Source organism: Aulonocara sp. 'chitande type north' Nkhata Bay, linkage group LG2, assembly GCF_057382095.1.
Source record: "Aulonocara sp. 'chitande type north' Nkhata Bay isolate Kocher_YH1m ecotype deep benthic linkage group LG2, A_spYH_male_GT1.1, whole genome shotgun sequence".
Classification (NCBI taxonomy): Eukaryota; Metazoa; Chordata; class Actinopteri; order Cichliformes; family Cichlidae; genus Aulonocara; species Aulonocara sp. 'chitande type north' Nkhata Bay.
The window spans coordinates 12,660,978-12,688,415 of record NC_141345.1 but is presented as its reverse complement, the minus strand read 5'-3'; the positions used below and the strand labels follow the sequence as shown (position 1 = coordinate 12,688,415).

Sequence of the window (27,438 nt, the reverse complement as noted above, 5' to 3'; positions counted from 1 at the left end):
ATGCTGTAATTGTGGAAAAAAACGGGCACTTTGCTCGAGACTGCAGGAGTGTAATTCAGGAACAGGAAAGTGATGAATGACTAGCACGAGAGGAAGGAAGTGAAACAGATGAAGCGGAGGTTTACAATGTAGAACAACTACTGTTAGGTTCAGAAGACAAGCCAACAGTTGTAATATATGTGAAAGGTGTGCCGTTAAAAAATGTTTTGGGACACAGGAGCTTGTAAAACTGTTTTAACTGTAGAAGTCCCAAATGTAACATTCTCAAAAAACACTATAATTGTGAAATCAGCCTCAGGACATGTGACAAAACAGCATCTAACCGATCCCCTTTTATGTCACATAGAGATAGTGGCCGTGGCTGCAAAAATCAGTGCATTTATGACCCATCATGCCCAGATTGTATGAAATAAATAAAAGGAAATCATTCATATGAAGACCTTTTCTATAAAAAAAAAAAAAGAGAGATGCATAAGGTAGATTAAGGCTGTGTCATTGTTCAGCCAAGGAAAGTGTGTGAAAAGATAAATGTTTCCATCCTGGAGGGTGGGTGAGACTGCAGCTCACTCACAGTCCCTGATGGATACAAAATAAAATATAATAATCTGAAGGTTGGATCTGAGATGAGGCAAACAGAAGACCAGTCTAAAACTAGGCACAAACCTGTTCAGAGAAAAAGCAAATTCGTACAGATTGGATGAACTATAAATTATCTGTTTGCTGAGTAAGATGATCCTAACTATTAAGTTGGCTCAGTAGTAGTATAGTGATATACACTAATAAAATATTGTGATATACTATTGTTATTATATATAGAGAAAAAGATGATAATAATTAATAAAAAATATAATATTAATATTGACAAGAAGTATCTTAGCCAGTATGATGTGAGATGGACAATTGTTATGAAGTAGTCTGCATCAAGCTTAAAGGTTTGCTCAAACTCAGTATAATGAAATATGAGATGAAGAAAATAAAAGCAATATCTAAACCAATTAGGTGCATAGAGGCACTTAACCTGCTTGAAAACCTGTCATTTATCCTAGATAAATATTACTGCGATACAGAGCACATCTATAATAACAACTAATAAGCCAAACCCTGTAGATAATAACTAAACCTACAGGATTATGAAGCTGAATTAAATGTGTGGACACCGCTAAGTTGATAAGCATGTTACACATTTTCTTTTATTTTTTATTTATTGGTTTTTTTAGAACAGAGGCTGCATGCTATTAAAAGCGAACACATGCAGCTGTCTGTGAGCTCCGTTTCCCCTCACACTTCTGCTCTGTTTCTGGCAGCATTTTTCTTTGTCTTTTTGTATCCTGACTCATGTATGTTTTTGTTTGTTTTTGTTTTTTGATTATTTTGTTGGTTTGGAAACAAATTTGTGCCAATACTTGTGGATTATGGTGACACATAGTGATTAGGCATATGATTTACAAATGCATATGATTTACAATTGCCCAGTTTTAGAACTGTGAGCTATGAACAATGCAAAGTTTAGGAAAAAATATATATATACACAAAACAAAAAACTTCAAAGTTTGAAATATGTAAGATGTGTGAATTCTTTGAAAAACTAGAAGGTATCTAAAAATGCCTCAAGTGAAAATGAGATTCTCTAATGACACTCTGATAGTTAGGTCAGCATCAGGGCCAGAAGGCCTGTGAAACCACAATATCCTTTGAGTGCAGAAGCAAAGGAAGGAATTAGGCCAGTAATAGCAGACATGCAGAAAGCAGGTATTCTCGTGAAAACTAATAAAGCCACGTGTAATACACCAATTTTTCCAGTAAAAAAGGCCAATACTGGAAAATATCGCCTAGTTCATGATCTAAGAGCAATAAATAAGGTCACAGAGCAAATACCTCCAGTGGTTGCAAATCCACATATCATTTTAAATCAAGTAACACCAAAAGAACAATGGTTCTCGGTGATTGACCTCTCAAATGCATTTTTCTCTGTTCCCTTACATAAAGATTCACAGAATCTATTTGGATTTACTTTTGATAATGAAAAATACACATACACGAGGCTACCACAAGGATTTCAAAATAGCCCAACACTGTATGCAGAAGCTCTAAAGAAATCAATGTCACTTTGCTCTCTCTCTGCTCCAGGAAAATTTCTGCTGTATGTAGATGACATATTGATTACAGGCCATACACAAGATGATTGTAAAGAAAACACAATGACGGTTCTGCAACATCTGGCAGAACAAGGCCACAAAGTATCACAACACAAGTTACAACTGTGGAGTGATAAAGTCATCTATTTAGGACATCAGCTAACAGGCCAAGGCCGCACCCTACTAGAGAGCAGAAAGACAGCAGTCCAAAATGCAGCAAAACCAAATAACTAAGCAACAAATGATGAGTTATTTAGGTCTGTGCAATTTCTGTAGGTGCTGGATCCCAGAGTATGCACTGCTGGCCCAGCCACTACAGAACCTAATTTATGGAAAAGACCTAGCATTAAAAGACAAAATACAGTGGACCCTAGAAGCAGAAAAAAAGCCTTCACTGATTTAAAAATAGCATTGCAAACATGTACCGTCTTAGCATTACCAGACTATGAAGAACCTTTTGTTCTCCATGTCGATGGAGTAGCGGGGTACATGAAGGCAGTTTTGACTCAAGCTTTCGGAGACAACTCTCTTATGTAGGTATTCTGCTCTCACACTCACACATTACTATAGAGAAGTGTAATCAGCTAAACCCCAGCACCCTGCTTCCTGCAGAAACAACGATGGCAGAATGGATGACAAAACTGTTTGAGAATAAAGAAGTGATACTAAGCAATCAACTGCCGAGTGATCTATCTCCAGTCTCTTGCAGGTTGAACCCCGGTGATTGGATTCTGATTAAAGTCCTCCAGCGGAAAAACTGGAGTGCTCCGAGGTGGGAGGGGCCCTTCCAGGTGTTGCTTACTACACCGACAGCTTGTAAGATAGCCGAACGACCTTCGTGGATCCATCAAAGCCACGTGAAGAAAGTGTTTGCACCACAATAAGACGCCGGTTCCCCTAGCTTCCAGGTGATCTGCCGGTGGAGGAAGGGCTGATTGGGTATATCCCGCCACTCCACTTTGCTGGCAGTCTACTCACCAGAAGTTTAGGTGTACCAGGTCATCCTGAAGAACAGACACATAGTAAAAGAGTGACCTATCCCACCAAGGAGAAGAACCAATAACGACACCAGGGACGCCTGAAGACCAACAAGTTGACTGAGGAAACCAGCCCGATGAATCCAGAAGAAGCACCAGCCCCAGCACCAGCACCAGCCCCAGCCCCAAAGCTGTTGTGCTTAGGTGCTTGTAAGTTACAACTCTGGACCAACGGCCAGAAGGTAATGCACGCTTTGTTTCCCTGGATCGGAGTAGGAAAGCACGCACTACAAATAGAGACTTTAGACTATCGTTTTGGACTGTTTTTGAATGCTTCCACCCGCATTGACAAAGCACAGAATGAAGAAATTGATGCAATCCGCATCACTGTCATGCAACATCGAGTAGCTTTGGACATTATTCTTGCAGAGAAAGGAGGTCTCTGCGTGTTGTTCAACACCACCTGTTGCACCTACATACCTGACAACATACATTCATTAAACATGACAAATGCTTTGAATGTTCTGAAACAATTGAGAGACGCTCAGCAGCAGGACTACGTAGCCGTTAAGCAAGGCTGGTGGGACTGGTTGCTGAGTGGCTCCTGGAAATCCTTACTGATTAAAGGCTTGTTGGCCCTTTTCAATGAGATGTTACTATTTTGCCTTTTCACTGCTTGTATTATCCCATGTCTGAAAAGCATAATGTCAAACATGTTCAAGCGTATGTTAGGAAACTATGTTTTGGTTCAGAGGAATATGGAGGATCCCTATCGCCAATATGATATGCTGAATATGGAGGAAAGAGTGGAAAATCCCTATTCTAGTCTTTACAGAACTGTTGTTTAAATACTTCACTGAATGACATGCAAGTTGAAAATGTGACTAACAAGTGACTATGCATTGATTAAAACCTGTGAAATATATTAACAACAGGAGGGAAATGTGAGAGGAGTTTTATGAAATCAAGTATAATCAAGTGTGCCTTATAATCGAGTGTTCATATATTTTCACATAACCAAGTTTATTGTTAAAGAGAACATAATGCATTCCTTACTTTAGTGTCTGAGATGTTTGACAAGTATACAAGTATGTATTCTTTAACCCAGTGTGTGTGATGTCAGATAAGTGTGATATACTTCTATGTTTTTATTCTTAGTTTGTGTACAGAGGTCAGATAAGCTTAGGTAATGTCTGGCCTTTTCCCTTTCGGTTAAAAGAGGAAGTACTATGTAACCCATTTTGCCTTATAAATAAAGCAACCAGCCTGCGCTGAGTGTGTGTGATTTTGCTGAGAGGCACACACCCATGCGCATGTCTTAATACTCTCTAAGTCGGTCTGCAGTGTCTTATTTCTCTTACTTGTGAACAAATGTCTTAACCCCTGACACATCATAAATCAAGTGAGGAGCTCTGTTATTTTCACACGGTCTTCTATACAATCTGACTTTGCGACAATGAGAGTCACCGTCAGCTGATCATTAGCATTAATGCCAACTCCCTTCTCTAAAGGTCTAACACTGTTCACAAAAATGTGACTTTTAAGGTGCAGAAACTAATTCATCACTTAAATTATCCCAGTTATCGTCTCAAGATGGCTGCTAGGGTGCAGACACACAGCTTGGCAGGTACTGTGCTTTTGCCAAAAAACCCACCTAAAAAAACATCTAAAAACCTGGATCTTGACATCAACTTGTCTTTTTGATTTTATACATTTTTATATTCTGTGGAGTTCGACATGTCCAAGAAAGCTGGATAATTATACCACTTTCCCAGCCAAATGAAGTCAACATCTTTTGTTCACAAGATTCTTGGATTTTGGTCATGCTAGACCACCCCCAGGTAAACATGAACAATCAAATATACCACAACTATCGCTGGAGATTCTGAAACTTGTTCCGGTGCTACTTTTGGCTGGTGATATAGAACTAAATCCTGGACTTAATTTAAACATCAGTGACTTGGACTGGCTACAACTAATTAGCCTAGTTAGCCTATGGGCACAGCTATCTCTGCATTGCTTTCCACCTCAACTAACTGTGCTACAACCACCGTCCCAGTTAGTAAGGCTACATCTTCAGCTAATAGTGTTTACGCCCCTGTTGTCCGGGCCTCCACTTCTGCTGTTTGGGTTACCACCTCAGCTGCTTGGGTCTCCACCTCAGCTGCCTGGGCCTCCATTTCAGCTGCCTGGGCCTCTGCCTCAGTTGCCTGGGTTTCTGCCTCAGCTGCCTGGGCCTCCATCTCAGCTGCCTGGGTTTCCGCCTCAGTTGCCTGGGTTTCTGCCTCAGCTGCCTGGGCTTCCACCTCGGCTGCCTGGGCCTCCACCTCGGCTGCCTGGGCCTTCATTTCAGCTAGCTGGGCTTCCATCTCAACTGCTCAGTCCTCCACCTCGGCTGCCTGGGCCTCCACCTCGGCGGCCTTGGCCACCAACGCGGCTGACTTGGCCACCAACGCGGCTGCCTGGGCCCCCATCTCGGCTGCCTGGTCCTCCACCTCGGCTGCCTGGGCCTCCACCTGCTGTACCCAAACTACAGTCTCCGGACAACAGATGGAAATGCAAAGCCCTTGGCTATAATCTGGCCACCGTGGATCCAGCTGATATCCCCGAGGTGATGGAGGTGATGAGATGGATCCAGGAGAGGGGATTTTTGCTGTCAGGGGGCCTGCATGGTGGCACTGTGGTCGCCAGTTACCCTTTTGATGACTCAGCCTCCCATGAGCAAGAAGGTCACTACAGCCCGTCGGCGGATGATGGTCTGTTTCGCCACCTGGCCCTGGTACATTCCCAGAACCACCCTGTAATGAAGACCGCTTTTTGTCTACATGAGGTGCAGGAAATGTCTGTGGAGCAAGAGACACCATACTTCTTACTCCTCTCAAAGGGAAAGGGGTGGGATTTTACATCTTTTAGAAGTTTCTCAAACGTGATCATCAGCAGAGATCTCATTTCAACTGATTTACAGTGGGGCAAAAAAGTATTTAGTCAGCCACCGATTGTGCAAGTTCCCCCACTTAAAATGATGACAGAGGTCAGTAATTTGCACCAGAGGTACACTTCAACTGTGAGAGACAGAATGTGAAAAAAAAAATCCATGAATTCACATGGTAGGATTTGTAAAGAATTTATTCGTAAATCAGGGTGGAAAATAAGTATTTGGTCACCTCAAACAAGGAAAATCTCTGGCTCTCACAGACCTGTAATGTCTTCTGTAAGAAGCTTTTCTGTCCCCCACTCGTTACCTGTATGAATGGCACCTGTTTGAACTCATCATCTGTATAAAAGACACCTGTCCACAGCCTCAAACAGTCAGACTCCAAACTCCGCCATGGCCAAGACCAAAGAGCTTTCGAAGGACACCAGGAAAAGTATTGTAGACCTGCACCAGACTGGGAAGAGTGCATCTACAATAGGCAAGCAGCTTGGTGTGAAAAAATCAACTGTGGGAGCAATCATCAGAAAATGGAAGACATACAAGACCACTGATAATCTCCCTCGATCTGGGGCTCCACGCAAGATCTCATCCCGTGGGGTCAAAATGATCATGAGAACGGTGAGCAAAGATCCCAGAACCACACGGGGGGACCTGGTGAATGACCTGCAGAGAGCTGGGACCAAAGTAACAAACGTCACCATCAGTAACACACTACAACGGCAGGGAATCAAATCCCGCAGTGCCAGACGTGTTCCGCTGCTGAAGCCAGTGCATGTCCAGGCCCGTCTGAAGTTTGCCAGAGAGCACATGGATGATACAGCAGAGGATTGGGAGAATGTCATGTGGTCAGATGAAACCAAAGTAGAACTTTTTGGTATAAACTCAACTCGTCATGTTTGGAGGAAGAAGAATACTGAGTTGCATCCCAAGAACACCATACCTACTGTGAAGCATGGGGGTGGAAACATCATGCTATGGGGCTGTTTTTCTGCCAAGGGGACAGGACGACTGATCCGTGTTAAGGACAGAATGAATGGGGCCATGTATCGTGAGATTTTGAGCCAAAACCTCCTTCCATCAGTGAGAACTTTGAAGATGAAACGAGGCTGGGTCTTCCAACATGACAATGATCCAAAACACACCGCCCGGGCAACAAAGGAGTGGCTCCGTAAGAAGCATTTGAAAGTCCTGGAGTGGCCTAGCCAGTCTCCAGACCTCAACCCCATAGAAAATCTGTGGCGGGAGTTGAAAGTCCGTGTTGCTTGGCAACAGCCCCAAAACATCACTGCTCTCGAGAAGATCTGCATGGAGGAATGGGCCAAAATACCAGCTACTGTGTGTGCAAACCTGGTAAAGACCTATAGTAAACGTTTGACCTCTGTTATTGCCAACAAAGGTTATGTTACAAAGTATTGAGTTGTATTTTTGTTATTGACCAAATACTTATTTTCCACCCTGATTTACGAATAAATTCTTTACAAATCCTACCATGTGGATTCATGGATTTTTTTTTCACATTCTGTCTCTCACAGTTGAAGTGTACCTCTGGTGCAAATTACTGACCTCTGTCATCATTTTAGGTGGGGGAACTTGCACAATCGGTGGCTGACTAAATACTTTTTTGCCCCACTGTAACTGATTTATTCATTCCATATTACTGGTTTATTTTCCAATCTTCTCACCCCCCAAAGAGATTGGGCACTAAGAGAAATCAGTCTGTAATCCTACAAAAAAAATCTGTGAAAAAAAAATGTTTTATTGTTCTTCTGCTTCTTTTATCTGGAAATGTGCAACCTAATCCCGGTCCAGACTGCAAATGCTTAAGTACTCCTTGTGATTTCAAAACTCGAACAGGTCTTGGTATCACTCATTTAAATGTCAGAAGTCTTCTTCCCAAACTTGATTTTGTGAAAATTTGGATGAAAGAGTTAGATACTGATATTCTTATATTATCAGAAACCTGGCTTACTAAATCAATTACTGACAAAGACATTGCAATAACGGGCTATAATCTTTTCCGTTGCGACCGCCCCAGAAAGGGTGGCGGTGTTGCAATTTATGTAAAAAGCAAATTCCATGTTACTGTCGATTCATCGGTATCTGTTTGTAAACAGTTTGAACTTCTTGCCCTCAAGCTCCAACTTTTCAAGGGCTATTTTATTACCATTGTGGGCTGTTAAAGACCCCCCTCAGCTAGTAGTGAGGCTTTAGTTTCACTTAGTGAAAAACTATCTACTTGTGAATGAAATTGTGCTGGCCGGAGATTTCAACTGGGACTGGTTGTCCTCTGCCTCAGACAGTTTTAAATCCATGTGTGATTCATATAATCTCACACAACTAATTTACAGCACAACTCGTCCAAATCTTAAATGCCCAGAAAAGTCATCACTTATTGATTTATTTTTAACTAATATGCCGTATAAAAATTCTCACACTGGGGTTTTTGCAAATGATATCAGTGACCACTGTGTGGTAGCTGTAGTGAGACAATCAAAGCTCCCAAAATCAAGGCCACAGATAGCTTTTAAATGAGATTTTAAGCATTTCTGTGAGCAAGCTTTCTTTCATGATTTATGGGACTATAACTGGAGTAGAATCTACCTGATAACTGATCTTGAGCTGGCATGGAATTATTTTTATGATACTTTTATCAAAATTATAAATAAACATGCCCCTATCCGCAAATTTAGAGTAAAATGCAGAAACAACCCTTGGTTTTCTCTTCAGCTCTCTAGTCTACTCAAAAAAAGGGATGCTGCCTGGGCTAAGGCCAGAAAAACTAAATCCGAAGCGGATTGGCTGATTTTTAGACAGCTCAGAAACTGTTCAACTTCCTTAATTAAAAAGGCCAAATCAGAATTCTATCTTTCAAATACTACTAAACATTTGAACGATCCTAAAAAATTCTGGAAAATAATAAAATCTTCTTATGGGGACATAACTACAAATGAGATGCCAACTTTTGTTGTAAAAGACTCCTGCACTTTAACAGAGAAATGCGACATTCAAAACTGCTTTAATGAGCATTTTGTTTCTTCAGGATCTCTATTTGAATCTTTATATCCAGATTTAAAACAGCTTAATCAACAAGAGGCTCTCTCTGCAACCGCTCAAACTGAATCTGTGGTCCAACCCTTCAGTTTTTCTCCGCTAAATGTTTTTGAGGTCCACAGGGCTTTAAATCTGTTGGATCTAAATAAATCTGCGGGACCAGATCAACTTGATCCCTATTTTCTTAAGTTGGCTGCAGATTTTATAGCAGAACCAGTAACTTACATTTTTAATCTTAGCCTCTCGAACAGTGAGATCCCTGTAATATGGAAATCTGCCTATGTTCTCACTTTGCTGAAAGGAGGTGATCCTTCAGATGTTAATAATTACAGGCCCATATCTAAATTGTGTGTTCTAGCAAAAGTTCTAGAAAAGTTCATTAGTGAACAACTGAAAGACTTTTTGGACAAAAATTCAGTTCTTTCCCAACATCAGTCAGGATTCAGAAAACAACACAGCACAATAACTGCTGCTATTAAAGTGGTTAATGACATTGTTGATTCAATGGACTGCAAAAAATACTGTGCTGCTCTTTTTCTTGACTTGTCAAAGGCTTTTGATACAGTTGACCATGCTAATTTATTAAATAGACTAAACAATATTGGTCTATCTGTAAATGCTGTAAGTTGGTTTTCAAATTACTTGTCAGCAAGAAAACAGTGTGTTCATGCTGCTGGGTCTTCTTCCTCTTTTCTCCCAGTATCCAAAGGAGTTCCGCAGGGTTCCATATTAGGACCATTGCTATTTTCTCTTTACATAAACAACCTTTGTGATAATTTGTCAAATGCAGCATTTCATCTTTATGCAGATGATACAATTATTTATTGTTCATCCCCTTCAGTAGCACAAACCCTGCAATTTCTGCAGTCTGCCTTTGATGTCGTTCAGTCCCATTTAACTCAACTTAAGTTGGTGTTAAATCCAGAGAAATCCAAGTTCGTGTTATTCTCAAATGGCAAAGAGTTGTTAGCTACGTCTCCTAAGATTAAAACAATTCAAGGATCTGAAATTGAAATGGTCACATCTTACAAGTATCTAGGGATCATTATAGATCAGAATTTGTCATTTAAGACTCACATTCAAAGGCTTGTGTCGAAGTTAAAACTAAAACTAGGTTACTTTTTTAGAAACCAATCCTGTTTCTCCCTCCAAGTGAGAAAACATTTGATTCATGCAACCTTTTTACCTTTATTGGATTATGGTGACCTGCTTTTTATGAATGCACCTGCCCACTACCTAAAGAGGTTGGATACTGTGTACCATTGTGCTTTACGTTTTATTACTGGCTGTTAGGATGCCTGGGTCGTTGACCCAGGGTTTTTGAGTGTATGATATTATTTATATTTTCTAGTTTTTTGGTTTCTTTGAGTTCTGTCTCATGGTTTATGTCTCTGTCTTCTTTAGTTGCTCTGTCTCCCCTATCACCTGCATCCCCTTGTCTAGTTCGCGTCTATGTGTATCCTTAGTTCCTATATCCCCGTGTCCACTCAGTGTTTGTGTCTGCCCTGGTCCCACGTCTCTGTTCCCTCTGTAGTGCCTACATGTGAGGCTGTATCTTTGTTCAGTCTGTGTTATGTGTTTCCTGTTTTACTTTGAAGGTCTCTGTCTTTTCTCAGTGTGTTCAGTTTACGCTTCTTTGGTCTCGTCAGTTCTGATTTGTCCCAGCTGTGTTTCCCTCCTGTTACTCATTCCCTGATTGCTCCCTCTGTGTATTTAAGCCCTGTGTTTCTCTGTGTCCGTGTCGCGATCTACCGTTTATTTTGCTGTGTGTTTTGCCTGTCCACCGGTGTAAGTTTATTTTGAGTTTTTCTAGTTATGTCATGTTGCGTTCCGCATTAAAGCCTTTTTGAGTTCACGTCTGTCTCCGGAGTCTGCACCTTGGGTCCTATTCCTGACTGCACACAGCCTCACCTAACAGAAGATCGCGACCAGAACATGGACCCTGCAGACTCTTCAGCTTTTGGATTCGATGCTGAGATGGAGCGGATGATTAGGCTCCTTGACCGCATTGCTCAGGCCAATGATTTGAGGACCATGGCAGTTGGGCTAAGTGCTGTGGATGCCATCATTCGGAGCAACCCTCGGCTTACTCAGTTTTCTATCGACACTGTGCTGGGCAGCTCCATAGCTGCCTGGAGGGAGCAAGTCAGGGCTGGCGAGCTTGCTCTCTCTACCTTCACTTCCACTTCTTCACCGCCGCCCCAGGACAACACACACTCACCACCTGCCTCGTCTCTACCTCTGACTGCCTCTCCTTCCTCACACCAGCCAGGACCTTGTTCGCCTGCCCATTCGCCTGCCTTTTTCCTGGCGGCCATGTGGTCGGATGAGGAGGAGGTCTCCGTATCTCCCCCAGTTTCAGTTCCCTCATCTAGAAGGAAGCGACGCCATCGTCACTCCTCTCTTCTGTCATCCGTCCAGCAATCTGCCTCCGCTGGAGGGTCCGAGGGACTGCTTCAGCCGTCTGTTCCCGCTGGAGGGTCCGAGGGGCCCGTTCAGCCTCCTGTCTCCGCTGGAGGGTCCGAGGGGCCCGTTCAGCCTCCTGTCTCCGCTGGAGGGTCCGAGGGGGGGCCCGTTCAGCCACCTGTCTCTGCTGGAGGCTCCGAGGGGCCCGTTCGGCCACCTGTTTCCGCTGGAGGCTCTGAGGGGCCCGTTCAGCCTCCTGTCTCCGCTGGAGGGTCCGAGGGGCCCGTTCAGCCACCTGTCTCCGCTGGAGGCTCCGAGGGGCCCGTTCGGCCACCTGTCTCCGCTGGAGGCTCCGAGGGGCCCGTTCGGCCACCTGTCTCCGCTGGAGGGCCCGAGGGGCCCGTTCAGCCACCTGTCTCTGCTGGAGGGCCCGAGGAGCCCGTTCAGCCACCTGTCTCCGCTGGAGGGCCCGAGGAGCCCGTTCAGCCACCTGTCTCGTCAGCTGGAGGGCCCGAGGAGCCCGTTCAGCCTTCTGTCACGTCAGCTGGAGGGCCCGAGGAGCCCGTTCAGCCACCTGTCTCCGCTGGAGGGCCCGAGGAGCCCGTTCAGCCACCTGTCTCGTCAGCTGGAGGGCCCGAGGAGCCCGTTCAGCCTTCTGCCACGTCAGCTGGAGGGCCCGAGGAGCCCGTTCAGCCTTCTGCCACGTCAGCTGGAGGGCCCGAGGAGCCCGGTCAGCCTTCTGCCTCTGCTACGCCTGGTTCAGCTTCTGCCTCTGCTACGCCTGGTCCAGCTTCTGCCTCTGCAATGCCTGGTCCAGCTTCTGCTTCTGCTCCGCCTGGTCCGGCCTCCGAGTCTGCAGCTCCGCCTGGTCCGGCCTCCGAGTCTGCAGCTTCGCCTGGTCCGGCCTCAGCCTCTGCAGCAGCCTCTGTTCCTGCTTCGCCTCAGCCTGGTCCGGCTTCGGCCTCTGCAGCTCCGCCTGGTCCAGCCTCCGAGTGTTCAGCTTCGTCTGCTCCAGAGGTCTCCATGCTGTCTGTTCCTGCACATCCTGTCCGGCCTGCTCGTCCTGCACGTCCTGTCCGGCCTGCACGTCCTGTCCGGCCTGCACGTCCTGCACATCTTGTCCGGCCTGCACGTCCTGCTCGCCCCGTCCGGCCTGCTCGTTCTGCACGTCCTCTCCGGCCGATGACTGGACGTCATTGCTGTCATGGACAGCCCCCTGAACTACGTCGCCGTCGGTGTCTCCCGCCCGGCCGGCCTCCTGATCTGCTCCGTCGCCACCGGTGCCTCCCGCCTGGCCGGCCTCCTGAACTGTTTTCTGGGCTCTTGGGCCGTCAGCCTCCGGGCCGGCCCCCTGAACTTTTTGTGAACTGTTTTTCCTGGCTGCCTCTGCCTGTCATGAGCCTGTTTTTTGTTCTGTTGCTTTCCGGGCTCCAGTGTTTGCACTTTTTTTGTTTCTGGCTCAATGTGTTTCATTTGTTTTGAGCCCTCCATCCTGTTTCCCCCGCCGCCCACCCTGGTTGGGTTGTTTTTGTTTTTTTTGATTTTGAGGTTTTGGTTTGGGCTGTCTGGAAGCCAGCCCTTAAGGGGGGGGTACTGTTAGGATGCCTGGGTCGTTGACCCAGGGTTTTTGAGTGTATGATATTATTTATATTTTCTAGTTTTTTGGTTTCTTTGAGTTCTGTCTCATGGTTTATGTCTCTGTCTTCTTTAGTTGCTCTGTCTCCCCTATCACCTGCATCCCCTTGTCTAGTTCGCGTCTATGTGTATCCTTAGTTCCTATATCCCCGTGTCCACTCAGTGTTTGTGTCTGCCCTGGTCCCACGTCTCTGTTCCCTCTGTAGTGCCTACATGTGAGGCTGTGTCTTTGTTCAGTCTGTGTTATGTGTTTCCTGTTTTACTTTGAAGGTCTCTGTCTTTTCTCAGTGTGTTCAGATTACGCTTCTTTGGTCTCGTCAGTTCTGATTTGTCCCAGCTGTGTTTCCCTCCTGTTACTCATTCCCTGATTGCTCCCTCTGTGTATTTAAGCCCTGTGTTTCTCTGTGTCCGTGTCGCGATCTACCGTTTATTTTGCTGTGTGTTTGCCTGTCCACCGGTGTAAGTTTATTTTGAGTTTTTCTAGTTATGTCATGTTGCGTTCCGCATTAAAGCCTTTTTGAGTTCACGTCTGTCTCCGGAGTCTGCACCTTGGGTCCTATTCCTGACTGCACACAGCCTCACCTAACACTGGCTATGAAAATCATGTACAGTACATCATTGTTCTTTGTATGCTGCTGCTAAATGTCCATCTTTGCATATTCTCAGACTCTCCCATTGGTTGATCTTTATCTATAAATCTCTCCTTGGGCTGGTTCCATCTTATTTATGTGTTTATATGTGTAAAAACCACAACCAATACAACCTTCGTTCGAAAAAAATCATACAATTGATTGTCCCAAAAATCAGAACAGAATTGGGGAAAAGGGCTTTTAAATACTATGCCCCTGCTTCCTGGAATAATCTGCAGAAGGAACTTAAATTATCAGAATTGGTTACCTTGGGAGAGTTTAAGTCTGTCTTAAAGGAACGATTTTGCGTGATCGTGGATCGTTCGGTTCCCCGAAGCTCATCCGGGACTTGCTGTCATAGCAACAGAGCCGTAAGTGTAAACCTGCTCGGGAGCAGGTTTACTTTATGTAAACAGGATTAGATCGCGGCCACGCAGGTGTGTCCGCTTCATTTATACGAAAGCAACAGCGATATTCCACCACTGTTTCACCATAAATAAATAACATCAATGTAACTGAAGATAATGCAGCACTTGATCCTTTTATTGATTTCACACAGATACATACAGGTCATTTCCTAAAAAAGGGAAATGTACTATTAACATTCTATTACATGTATGTGATTATTACAGATGTAATTCATATTTCAGAGTAGTAATTGTAAATTACTTCGTGTAATCAAGATGAGAGACCACGGCTATAAAAGCGAAGGTGGATTTGGGAAGCCTGTCGCAGCCATGTCCTGTCCGTATACGCGAGCAACCCATTGTGGAAGGTGCAAGATTGATAAGGAGAGTCCTCAGAATCCAGCGTATATTGCGGGATAGACAGGATCCTTTAGCTCAGCGTGACAGTGTGCTCATTGAGAGATATCGATTTTCCCGTGAGGGTATTACACTCAACAAAAATATAAACGCAACACCTTTGTTACTGCTCCCATTCCCCATGGGATGGACGTAGAGACCTAAAATTCATTCCAGATACACAATATAACCATCCCTCCCAAACAGTGGTCACAAATCAGTCCAAATGTGTGGTAGTGGGCACATCTGCCATATTGAGATAATCCATCCCACTTCACAGGTGTGCCACATCAGGATGCTGATCTGACATCATGAGTAGTGCACAGGTGTACCTCAGACTGCCCACAACAAAAGGCCACCCTGGAATGTGCAGTTTTGTCTCACAGAAAAATGCCACAGATGCCACAAGCAATGAGGGAGCGTGCAACTGGCATGCTGACAGCAGGAATGTCAACCAGATCTGTCGCCCGTGCATTGAATGTTCATTTCTCAACCATAAGCCGTCTCCACAGGCGTTTCAGAGAATATGGCAGCACATCCAACCGGCCTCACAACCGCAGACCTCGTGTAACCACACCAGCCCAGGACCTCCACATCCAGCAGGTTCACCTCCAAGATCGTCTGAGACCAGCCACCCAGACAGCTGCTGGAACAATTGGTTTGCACAACCAAACAATTTCTGCACAAACTGTCAGAAACCGTCTTAGGGACGCTCAACTGCATGCCCGTCGTCCTCATCGGGGTCTTGACCTGACTCCAGCTCGTCGCCGTAACAGACTTGTGTGGGCAAATGCTCACATTCGATGGCGTCTGGCACGTTGGAGAGGTGTTCTCTTCACGGATGAATCATGGTTCACATTGTTCAGGGCAGATGGCAGCTGAGAATGTCCCAGTTCTTGCATGGCCAGCATACTCACCGGACATGTCACCCATTGAGCATGTTCGGGATGTGCTTGACCGGCGTATACGACAGCGTGTACCAGTTCCCACGAATATCCAACAACCTCGCACAGCCATTGAAGTGGAGTGGACCAACATTCCACAGGCCACAATTGACAATCTGATAGACTCCATGCGACGATGTGTTGCACTGCATGAGGCAAATGGTGGTCACACCAGATACTGACCGGTTCTGGGTCCCCAGACCCCCAATAGCGCAAAAAACTGCACATTCCAGGGTGGCCTTTTGTTGTGGGCAGTCTGAGGTACACCTGTGCACTACTCATGATGTCAGATCAGCATCCTGATGTGGCACACCTGTGAGGTGGGATGGATTATCTCAATATGGCAGATGTGCCCACTACCACACATTTGGACTGATTTGTGACCACTGTTTGGGAGGGATGGTTATATTGTGTATCTGGAATGAATTTTAGGTCTCTACGTCCATCCCATGGGGAATGGGAGCAGTAACAAAGGTGTTGTGTTTATATTTTTGTTGAGTGTATTTACTTAACCAACTTGTTGACGAGGGGGTGCAGGACCACCACCTGTCTTTTTTTGCTCTGCCCTTTTCTTGGTTGCTGTTATGAACAAACAAACAGAGTATTCCAGGGTCTTTTTCCAAAAGACGAAAAGCAATATAAGTGATAAATATTACCATTCTGTAGAATATCCTTATATTTCACTTTTACTTGTTCCCATGTTCTAGTGGGTCCTGTTTTGGCTCTAATGTGAAAGGGGATATAATATAACATATTATAATATAATATAATGCAATATAATATTGGATAATATAGTGTGATATGATAAATCTACCCTACCGCCTACTGGTGTTGGCCAGAGGGGCCGATGGCGCGATATGGCAGCCTGGCTTCTGTCAGTCTGCCCCAGGGCAGCTGTGGCTACAACCGTAGCTGCCTCCACCAGTGTGTGAATGTGAGAGTGACTGAATAGTGGCATTGTCATGCGCTTTGGGTGCCTTGAAAAGCGCTATATAAATCCACTCCATTATTATTGTTATTATTAAATTACTTACGAGTTTAATTTGTCAGCAACTTTCTGCCAGCCCTCTCTCCTTGCTTTTGCAGCCTTTGCAGTGTTCCCTTGCGTTCTGATTAAACTCTGAAACTCCTGAAATCCCTCACTCAAGAGTTCTTGCTCTGCTGCTGAAAAATACCGAGCGCGCTCCTTCAACATTTTCGCCGACCAATCGGAGGGTTGCCGATCAATGTTTCTACTATCGATGCATAGCCCCTTTTACGACACCCAGTGATCTCACATTACTTCATCAAGTATTTCAAGTATTTCAAGTATTTATTTATTTATTGTCATTGTCAAAGAACAATGAAATTGCGTTTGGGGCTTCCGTACAACCCGTAAAAAAGAAAAACAAACATCCAGCTGTACTAATCGTCAACAGCAGGTGTGTTCGGAGAACCGGATTAGCGAGCTCACGGTTAGCACGATGATTTGGTCTTGGATGTGTCATTTGATCTTGGATGTAGTAAGCGGATGTAGTAAGCGACGTACGAAGAACGGGCCCCGGCTCTTTTACTCAGTGTGATTGTTTTTAATGTACTCTTAATTTGATCTGTTATTGTATATTTTACACATGTTTGTATGGGATATTGTATTTGTTTTAAATGTTATATACCTATGTGGTATGTGACTTTTGTTGCTTTGATGCCAGGTCTCTCTTGGAAATGAGATTTTTAATCTCAATGAGATTTTTTACCTGGATAAATAAAGGATTAATAAAAATTGTGCTCACTAACACCAAAAATGACAGGTTTATCACTCATGGCTACTTAAATTTCACTGAATCATTTAAAAATATTACTTGCCTAGGATGTTAAATTGACTGATAGTCACAGTTGGCAACCTTTCAAATCATTGAGTGCAGCACTCTAAAATCAGGGTGAGTTATCAACAAGGTTGATTTCTGTTTTACAGAAGAAACTGGGAAAATACAGAATAAAAATATAGTTAATAAAACATTTGTATGCATTTATAAATTCATTGCGTTTTTAAAGAAGACAGGCAGAAATTAAGTTTGACTCAAAATGTCCTGTCTCAGACTGGTGGAATAACAAGCAGTGGGTTTAGAAAGTAGAAGGCATCTCTTACTCTTGATTCTTGTCAAGGTGCTGGGAGTGCTGAAAGGTTTATACTGGGCTCCGCCACTTTCCTGTTGCCAGTGGTTATTTTGGTAATTAGCTTACAGTGTGTGCATAGCTTTAGAATAAGTAGGGCAGACATTCTGTCTATAACAGATCAACTTTTATTCCTTTTGTCTAAAAGACAGTCACATCTCACTTACCCTTATTTTTCTTTATTACTGAGCTGCAGACCAAGCATCATATTTCTCACTCACTATGTGTTGATAGACCCCTCATATCTGTTATTAACCTCTGTCTCTCTTCCACAGCATGTCTTTTATCCTGTCTTCCTTCTCTCACCCCAACCGGTCGCAGCAGATGGCCGCCCCTCCCTGAGCCTGGTTCTGCCGGAGGTTTCTTCCTGTTAAAAGGGAGTTTTTCCTTCCCACTTTCGCCAAAGTGCTTGCTCATAGGGGGTCATATGATTGTTGGGTCTGTATCTATGAAGCACCTTGAGGCTACTTTTGTTGTGATTTGGCGCTATATAAATAAAATTGAATTGAATTGAATTAAATATACTCATAATAATAGAACCTGCAGAACCATTATGTATGCTTGGGTTGTATTAAAGGCACAAAAGGAAAATTAGACTGAAACCCTAAACTATTTAAATGACACACATAGCCAGGGTGATCGTGGTCTATTTTGAAACAATAAATTGGCTAAATAGATAAATAAATGCCAAGACATATTGATCATATTTTCTCATATTATTAATGAATAACGTATATGTTGTGTAAACATTTTTAATGTGCGTGTGAAGGTTCTCAGTCATCCAAGTGTAACCCATATCAACTACTCCCTGTCACATGACCCACGTCAGCTGATTTGAGGTCCCTCTTCTGATTGGCTCCTCCCACGTCGCGGCAACTCTGAAAACCGGCTGTGGAGGGATACTTCCGGGTTCGACTCCTGCTGTGGCTGTGAGCTTATGGTATTTAGAACGGTGTTGGAAAACAAAGCGTTTTCTCCCCTCAATTCATCTTTAAACTTTAAACTCAGCGGTAAGTGTCCTTAATATCTTTCAACCTTTGGTTGTCAGTAACCAGCCGATCGTTTTCGCGATTTAAAAAATGACTTTGTGCGGCAGCGCTCCCACCGCAAGCAGAACTCCGGTTCAAAAACCGCTGTTTTTGAACACTTTTATTTACTTAAGCATGTTAATGGGCTTACTTTGAAACAAAGTGCGATTGAAAGATTATTGTTATGTGTTGCCTTGAATTCGGCTATGCTGTCTGTTAGACAGTTGTTTTTCTTTATTGTTGTTTTTGTATTGTTTGTAGCGAACGCTACTGGAATGTATAGATTAAGCTACGTAGCCAAGATGATTAATGATTTAACTGTTGTACATTGATTGATAATGATTTATGATTTGCATTGTTACCTAGACTTGCAGAAGAATATATTTGTTTACCGGTACACTGAATCGAACTTGATGTGCTAATGGACATTTTTCTGACCTACAGGTCAGGTTTTTTTCCCCCTTTGAATTGATCTTCTTCATATTGAAGTGGCGAGCCGGTAGGACCATTCTTTGTTTTCCCCTCTTTTCCCCCACTTAGCCGTCTTTGGATTACGGACATATTTCCCCCTTGTATGAAGCTGGACCCTAAGGAGGAATACCTTAAAAGTGAACTTTAAAAAGAAAAGGACCAAAAAAAAGGACTCTTAGCAAAAGGACTCTTGCACAGAAAAATCACAGCACTGATTGATTATTTAATTGTGGACATTTACGTTGTGTGTTGTGTTAATTATTTTGTTCCATTTCCCCTTTCCCCTATTTATTCAATATATTTTTGGTACAAGACATTGCAGTTTTTGGTCTCATCATTCACACCATCTGGGCTCCATAAAGAACTATTTCTTCTGCGCGTCAGTCAGTAAATTCATCCATTGACATAAACTAGTCCTTAAATAACTTAGCGTTACACGTGGCGAGCCAGCCAGGAGCCTGATGGGTGAATGAGTGGGGTTTTTTTGTGTTATTTGATGTAATTTGATATTCAGTATTTTCTGTGGTTTTGATAAGGTCCGCGACAAGAAAAAATGAAGTTTATTCAGGAAAGTGGGGTCAATGTTGCACATTCTGTCATTGTTTCTGGTGCCACGAACACTGAGAAAGATGAGGAAATTCTTGATTATTTGAAACAATACGGTCGTATAAAAACGGTTATTTTCGTGGATGACGCAAATAGTGTTTTTTACAAAAACCTGATCGTTGAATATTGTGATAGTTCTGCGTTAACTGCTCTTAATACGGTTTTCCCATATACTCATCGGTCAAAGAATCACTCGGCTTTGACTTTTTGTGTAAGATCGCTTGCCGCAGAATGCACAGCCACAGGAGGAGTCAGGACCCCTGCAGATTACCTCGGCGAGCTCAAGCAACTTGCACGCTGCAGCGGCAGGGATTTTCCAGATATTCTGCGGGAAATGATGGGACAAATTAGTGAGCATCTGGAAGGAATCGAACAAGACAGTGACTTAGAGGGAGCCTCAGTCCAAATTGTGGAGCCTGCATCATCTCTGCCTGGCCAGCAGGGGTAGTTGTCTGGACACTCCACAATCCCTGAGACAGCTACCAGCAATCCCTCACCTGACCAACAAGGGTCACTGCCACATCCACAAAGATTTTCACTGTCACAGACTGAAATGAACCCCCCAGAAATACAAAAAGTAGTGGTGGAGCATGTTGTAAAAACAGACACCGTACCTGCATTCAGACTTCGTCCTTTCTCTGGGAAGATCCCCAAACCAGCCAACGAAACAGATTATGAGACCTGGAGATCTCACATTGAACTGCTGTTAGCAGATCCAAATTTGGCACCTCTACAGATCACTCGTCGCATCCTTGAAAGTTTGCTACCTCCAGCAGCAGATGTTGTGAAAGGGCTGGGCTCAAACACAATTCCATCCATCTATTTAAAAGTGTTGGATTCTGCTTTTGCTTTAGTACAAGATGGTGAAGAGTTGTTTGCTCAATTCCTGAATACGTTACAGGACCCGGGTGAGAAACCCTCTGCTTTTTTGCAACGTTTACAACTCACATTGAACACTGTGATGAAAAGAGGTGGTATCTTGTCTTCAGACTTCAACAAACATTTACTCAAGCAGTTTTGTCGAGGATGCTGGGATAGCGATATCCTAAACAAACTACAGTTGGAGAACTTGAGGAGCGATCCCCCATATTTTGCAGAGCTCCTCCTACTGCTTCGAACTGAGGAGGGTAGACAGCTGGCCAAGGAGAATCTCATGAAGAAGCACCTAACTGCATCCAAGCCTCGTGCCGCTGTTCATTCGCAGAGCACATGTGCTTGTAGCCATTCAGACACCAAGGCTATTAATGAGCTGAAGCAACAGATGCAGAAACTGCAGAGTCAAATGGCTGCTCTTCTCTCACAGAAATCTCAATTCTCCAAGCCAGCACCACCTCAACTCAGATCAGCACAACCAAGACCCTGCAGCAGTGCAACCAGTTCCCGGCCTAGAGCAGGCTACTGCTTTAAATGTGGAGAGGATGGGCACATGTCAGCAGGATGCGCCAACCCTCCGAACCCGACACTGGTTCTGAAAAAGAAGAAACAACTTGAAAAAAGACAGCAGGCTTGGGACAGCAATCACAAATCGTCAAACTAGAGGCAGTCTCTGTGGAGGGACAGACGGAGGCTGCAGTCGACCCATGTCCCAGTTACAAGCAGGATGGACATTCCATCACATTGCCTAAAGGACTCATTGGAACCAGAAGCACAGCACAGGTCACGATTGGAGGAACTGTATTCAACTGCCTGTTAGACACTGGGTCTCAGGTAACCACCATCTCTCACTCCTTCCACCATGATTATCTTTCTGACCATGAAATACAACCTCTGAAAAATCTCCTGGAGATAGGAGCAAATGGCCAAGCTGTTCCATACCTTGGTTATGTGGAGCTGAACGTCACTTTCCCTCCCGACTTCTTGGGTTCCACCACAGCTGTTGACACACTTGCCCTGGTAGTTCCTGATGTCCAATCAGCTCAACAGCCGTCAATACTGATTGGTACGAACACTCTGGACTTGGCATATGAGAAAGCATTCTCAGACCAACAACCCTCCATTCCAGCGCCACATGGATACAGAGCGGTGCTGAAAATCCTTGAGCAACGATACAGACTGGCCAACAGTAACCATCACGGAATCATCAAGCTGCACACTGACGGACCACAGACCATCCCAGCTGGAAAAACTGTTGCCTTGGAGGGGTTAATTTGCGGACGCTGCCTCCAGGCCGAGAAGGCTGTGTTGGTGGAACATCCAACTTCATCACCTCTGCCAGGTGGCTTAATGGTCCCGTCTTGTGTCATGGATTTCCCTTCTCACCAGCCATACCACTTACCTGTGGTAATCTGCAACCAGTCTGATCATGATGTAACCCTCCCAGCCAAAGCCATCATTGCGGAGATCAGTGCCATTCAGTCTATTCAGTGTCAGGAAAGGAGTCATGACAGTATGCCTCCTAACCCTGTGACCTCTGGGTTCAACTTCAACTTTGGTAACTCCCCCTTAACACCGGAATGGAAGAGTCGTATTACTGAGAAGTTAAACGCCCTCCATGATGTCTTTGCAAAACACGACCTTGACTTTGGGAAAACCAACAAAGTGAAACATCAGATCAAGCTCTCTGACCCTACTCCCTTCAAACAGCGCCCAAGACCAATCCATCCTCAAGATCTGGATGCGGTGCGCCAACACCTGAAGGAGCTGGTTGACTCTGGGGTCATCAGAGAGTCAGAGTCACCTTTTGCATCACCCATTGTCGTGGTGCGAAAGAAGAATGGGAGTGTGCGGCTCTGCATTGATTACCGGAAACTAAATCTGCAGACCATCAAAGATGCATATGCATTGCCAAAGTTGGAGGATACTTTTACAGCTCTCTCTGGATCAGAATGGTTTTCAGTCCTTGACCTTAAATCTGGTTATTATCAGATTGAAATGGAGGAGGAAGACAAGAGCAAAACAGCATTTGTATGTCCACTTGGATTCTATGAGTTCAACAGAATGCCCCAGGGAGTCACAAACGCACCCAGTACCTTCCAACGACTAATGGAAAAGTGCATGGGAGAAATGAACTTGAAAGAAGTCTTGGTCTTCATTGACGACTTGATTATTTTTGCACCAACGCTTGAAGAGCATGAGAGGAGACTACTGAAAGTCCTTCACCGTCTGAAGGAATTTGGACTCAAGCTCTCAGTTGAAAAGTGCATGTTTTTCCAGAAATCCGTTAAATACCTGGGGCATGTTGTGTCAAAGGATGGTGTGCAGACAGATCCAGATAAAATCGAGACACTTAAGTCCTGGCCGATTCCAAAGAATCTTAAAGAACTTCGCTCTTTCCTGGGTTTCGCAGGATATTACCGTAGGTTCATCCAAGGCTACTCTAACATCGTTAAACCTTTGCATGACCTTACTGCTGGATATCCTCCATCACAGCGGAAACTCAGAGCCACCTTCAAGCAAGAGCAATATTTGGATCCTAAGGAACCACTTGCCAGTCGCTGGACTCCTGCATGTCAACAAGTCTTTGACACAATTATCAAAAAACTCACGACAGCACCAGTACTTGCTTTCGCCGATCCCCAGAAGCCTTACCTTCTCCATACAGATGCTAGTTCTACTGGGCTAGGAGCTATTCTGTACCAGGAGCAACAAGGACAAAACCAGGTGATTGCTTATGCGAGTCGGGGTCTGTCGAGGTGTGAGTCCAAATATCCAGCTCACAAACTGGAATTTCTGGCTCTCAAGTGGGCTGTTACGGAGAAGTTTCATGACTATCTCTACGGCACCAACTTCACTGTCATTACTGACAGCAACCCACTCACCTATCTACTTACCTCTGCTAAATTAGATGCCACCAGTTACCGTTGGCTCTCTGCTCTTTCTACATTTTCATTCAAAATCATGTACAGATCTGGTAGGCAAAATCCAGATGCTGATGCTCTCTCTCGCAGGCCACATGGAGAACTCTCCAATGACCAGATGTCCCAAAAGGAGAGGGAGAGAATTCTCCGATTTGCCCAACATCATCTGGATCAGTCTTCCTCAATTTCCATCGATCAACACACAGTCAAGGCCCTTTGTGACCGGCAGCTCGTTTATAGTACGGCTGAAAAGATGTCCACCACCGCACTCATCCAGTCACTAACTGCCCATGCCGACAGTTTGCCTGACAGCTTCGTCAACGACACTCAGTTTGCACCTCCTGTTGTTCCTCAGCTGACGAATGCTGAAATCGCTGAGAGACAGAGGGAAGACCAGACCCTGAGGCATGTCATATTGCTGCTAGAGACTGGGGAAAGCCCACCTCCCGTCTTGCGGGATGAACTCCCAGAACTGCCCCTTCTACTCCGAGACCAACATCGCCTGGAGCTCCAAAACGCCATTCTCGTGAGGAGGAGGCAAGTTGGGGACCAGCTCTATCACCAGTTAGTGTTACCTCAGAAATTTCGGGCTGAAGTACTGTCAGAACTGCATGACCAGATGGGTCATTTGGGCATCGAACGTACTCTTGACCTCGTACGTCGAAGATTCTACTGGCCAAAAATGGCCAATGATGTGTGGAATAAAGTGAAGACATGTGAGAGATGCACCAAACGAAAAGCCTTACCTGAAAGAGCGGCACCCCTGGTGAACATTCGAAGTTATCGACCTCTGGAACTGGTTTGCATGGACTTTTTATCACTGGAACCCGACAGGAGCAGAACCAAAGACATCCTGGTAATAACAGATCACTTTACCAAGTACGCTGTCGCTGTCCCCACTCCAAACCAAAAAGCAAAGACTGTCGCCAAATGTCTCTGGGACAGTTTTCTGGTTCATTATGGTATCCCAGAAAAGCTCCATAGTGATCAAGGACCAGACTTTGAGTCACGCACAATAAAAGAACTCTGCAAAATGGCTGGAATTCACAAAATAAGAACTACACCATACCATCCACGAGGAAATCCAGTCGAGCGCTTTAACAGAACACTCCTGAATATGCTCGGAACACTCACCACAGAAGAGAAAACTCACTGGAAAGATTTTGTTAAGCCCTTGGTCCACGCATACAACTGCACCCGGAGTGATGTTACTGGCTACTCACCCTATGAGCTCATGTTTGGTCGACAACCTCGCCTCCCGATTGACCTGGTCTTTGGACTGCCTGTGGACGGCAATCAACTGACTCATTCGCAATATGTCCAGAACCTGAAGTCAAATCTAGAAAAGAGCTACAAAATTGCCATTGGCAATGCGGAGAAGCTCATGGAAAGAAACAAGAGCCGTTTCGACCAACATATCACCCCCTCTGAACTGGACGTTGGTGACAGGGTGCTGGTACGTAATGTGAAACTCCGAGGCAAACACAAAATCGCAGACAAATGGGAACCAGACATCTATGTGGTGGTAAAAAGAGCAGAAAATCTTCCAGTGTACACTGTCCGACCGGAGAACAAATCCAAACCGATTCGTACTCTACACAGAGATCTCCTATTACCATGTGGATTTTTGCCGCATTCCACTCGAACCAACCGAACAACTGTAAAACCAACCAGGAAGCAGTCATTCAACCCTTCTGATGAGGACTGTGCACAACCTCAGTCAGACGATGAGGATGAAATGATACCGCATCAATGGTATGATCCTGTATCAGAGCCTCTGCAATTCACCACTGTCCACAATCTGCCAGAACCGTCATCTGCCGTTCCAGCCACTGAACCTTTACCATCTGATACACCAGTCTGTGAACCTGCTACGCTCCCTTTGCCTCCTCTTGAGCCAGCAGAGAGCGAAACCCCTGACTCAAAAACCCCCGTCAAGGAGGAAGCTCCTGATACTGTGGAATCAGAGGACAGTCTGTCCTCTGCTGAACCTACCAATGTTGAATTGCGGACTGAGTCCAGTATGTCCTCTGCTGCTGATCTACCATCTAACTCTGACACCTCCAGCTCTGAACTAGAACCTCTGAGAACATCAACTCGGATCAGGAAACCTCCGGACCGGTTACAATACTCTACGCTTGGTCAGCCCATCTTGAAGAGTATTCAGGCACTAGTCCATGGCTTAACCACTGCCTTTACTCATGCACTGGAGGATGAAGAGGACCATCTGCTTACTGCCACTGAACAACCTGTCATCCGGACCCAACCACCATGTACAGGGACGTACATGAGATTGAGGGGGGAACCTGTAACCCATATCAACTACTCCCTGTCACATGACCCACGTCAGCTGATTTGAGGTCCCTCTTCTGATTGGCTCCTCCCACGTCGCGGCAACTCTGAAAACCGGCTGTGGAGGGATACTTCCGGGTTCGACTCCTGCTGTGGCTGTGAGCTTATGGTATTTAGAACGGTGTTGGAAAACAAAGCGTTTTCTCCCCTCAATTCATCTTTAAACTTTAAACTCAGCGGTAAGTGTCCTTAATATCTTTCAACCTTTGGTTGTCAGTAACCAGCCGATCGTTTTCGCGATTTAAAAAATGACTTTGTGCGGCAGCGCTCCCACCGCAAGCAGAACTCCGGTTCAAAAACCGCTGTTTTTGAACACTTTTATTTACTTAAGCATGTTAATGGGCTTACTTTGAAACAAAGTGCGATTGAAAGATTATTGTTATGTGTTGCCTTGAATTCGGCTATGCTGTCTGTTAGACAGTTGTTTTTCTTTATTGTTGTTTTTGTATTGTTTGTAGCGAACGCTACTGGAATGTATAGATTAAGCTACGTAGCCAAGATGATTAATGATTTAACTGTTGTACATTGATTGATGATGATTTATGATTTGCATTGTTACCTAGACTTGCAGAAGAATATATTTGTTTACCGGTACACTGAATCGAACTTGATGTGCTAATGGACATTTTTCTGACCTACAGGTCAGGTTTTTTTCCCCCTTTGAATTGATCTTCTTCATATTGAAGTGGCGAGCCGGTAGGACCATTCTTTGTTTTCCCCTCTTTTCCCCCACTTAGCCGTCTTTGGATTACGGACATATTTCCCCCTTGTATGAAGCTGGACCCTAAGGAGGAATACCTTAAAAGTGAACTTTAAAAAGAAAAGGACCAAAAAAAAGGACTCTTAGCAAAAGGACTCTTGCACAGAAAAATCACAGCACTGATTGATTATTTAATTGTGGACATTTACGTTGTGTGTTGTGTTAATTATTTTGTTCCATTTCCCCTTTCCCCTATTTATTCAATATATTTTTGGTACAAGACATTGCAGTTTTTGGTCTCATCATTCACACCATCTGGGCTCCATAAAGAACTATTTCTTCTGCGCGTCAGTCAGTAAATTCATCCATTGACATAAACTAGTCCTTAAATAACTTAGCGTTACACAAGTCATCGTAGTCTAAGGAGCTTGGAAAGAAAAAAAAAAAGCATCTGGACTTCTTTGAGTTGCTTGAAGACGTTTCACCTCTCATCCGTGGTGAAACGAGGGCGATCGTGGCTCAAGAGTTGGGAGTTCGCCTTGTAATCGGAAGGTTGCTGGTTCGAGCCCTGGCTTGGACAGTCTCGGTCGTTGTGTCCTTGGGCAAGACACTTCACCCGTTGCCTACTGGTGGTGGTCAGAGGGCCCGGTGGCGCAAGTGTCCGGCAGCCTCGCCTCTGTCAGTGCGCCCCAGGGTGGCTGTGGCTACTATGTAGCTTGCCATCACCAGTGTGTTAATGTGTGCGTGAATGGGTGGATGACTGGATATGTAAAGCGCTTTGGGGTCCTTAGGGACTAGTAAAGCGCTATATAAATACA

General features: G+C 44.6%; 1 protein-coding gene across 1 annotated transcript; it reads left to right on the top strand.

Annotated features, from left to right (window-relative positions):
• Window positions 1–11,033: 11,033 nt before the first annotated feature.
• On the top strand, window positions 11,034–12,986 carry LOC147337471 (uncharacterized). Its single transcript, XM_086308715.1, has 2 exons — window positions 11,034–12,080; window positions 12,240–12,986. Exons 1-2 carry the CDS (start codon window positions 11,034–11,036, stop codon window positions 12,984–12,986), a joined length of 1,794 nt encoding a protein of 597 aa, XP_086164841.1.
• The last annotated feature ends 14,452 nt before the right edge of the window (window positions 12,987–27,438 follow it).

Bases quoted from the DNA above. Each gene is read 5' to 3' on its own strand.
- LOC147337471 (XM_086308715.1), top strand. From the start codon at position 11,034: ATGGACCCTGCAGACTCTTCAGCTTTTGGATTCGATGCTGAGATGGAG. The intron at 12,081-12,239 runs GTCTCCGCTGGA...GAGCCCGGTCAG, and splicing joins AGGAGCCCGTTCAGCCACCT to CCTTCTGCCTCTGCTACGCC.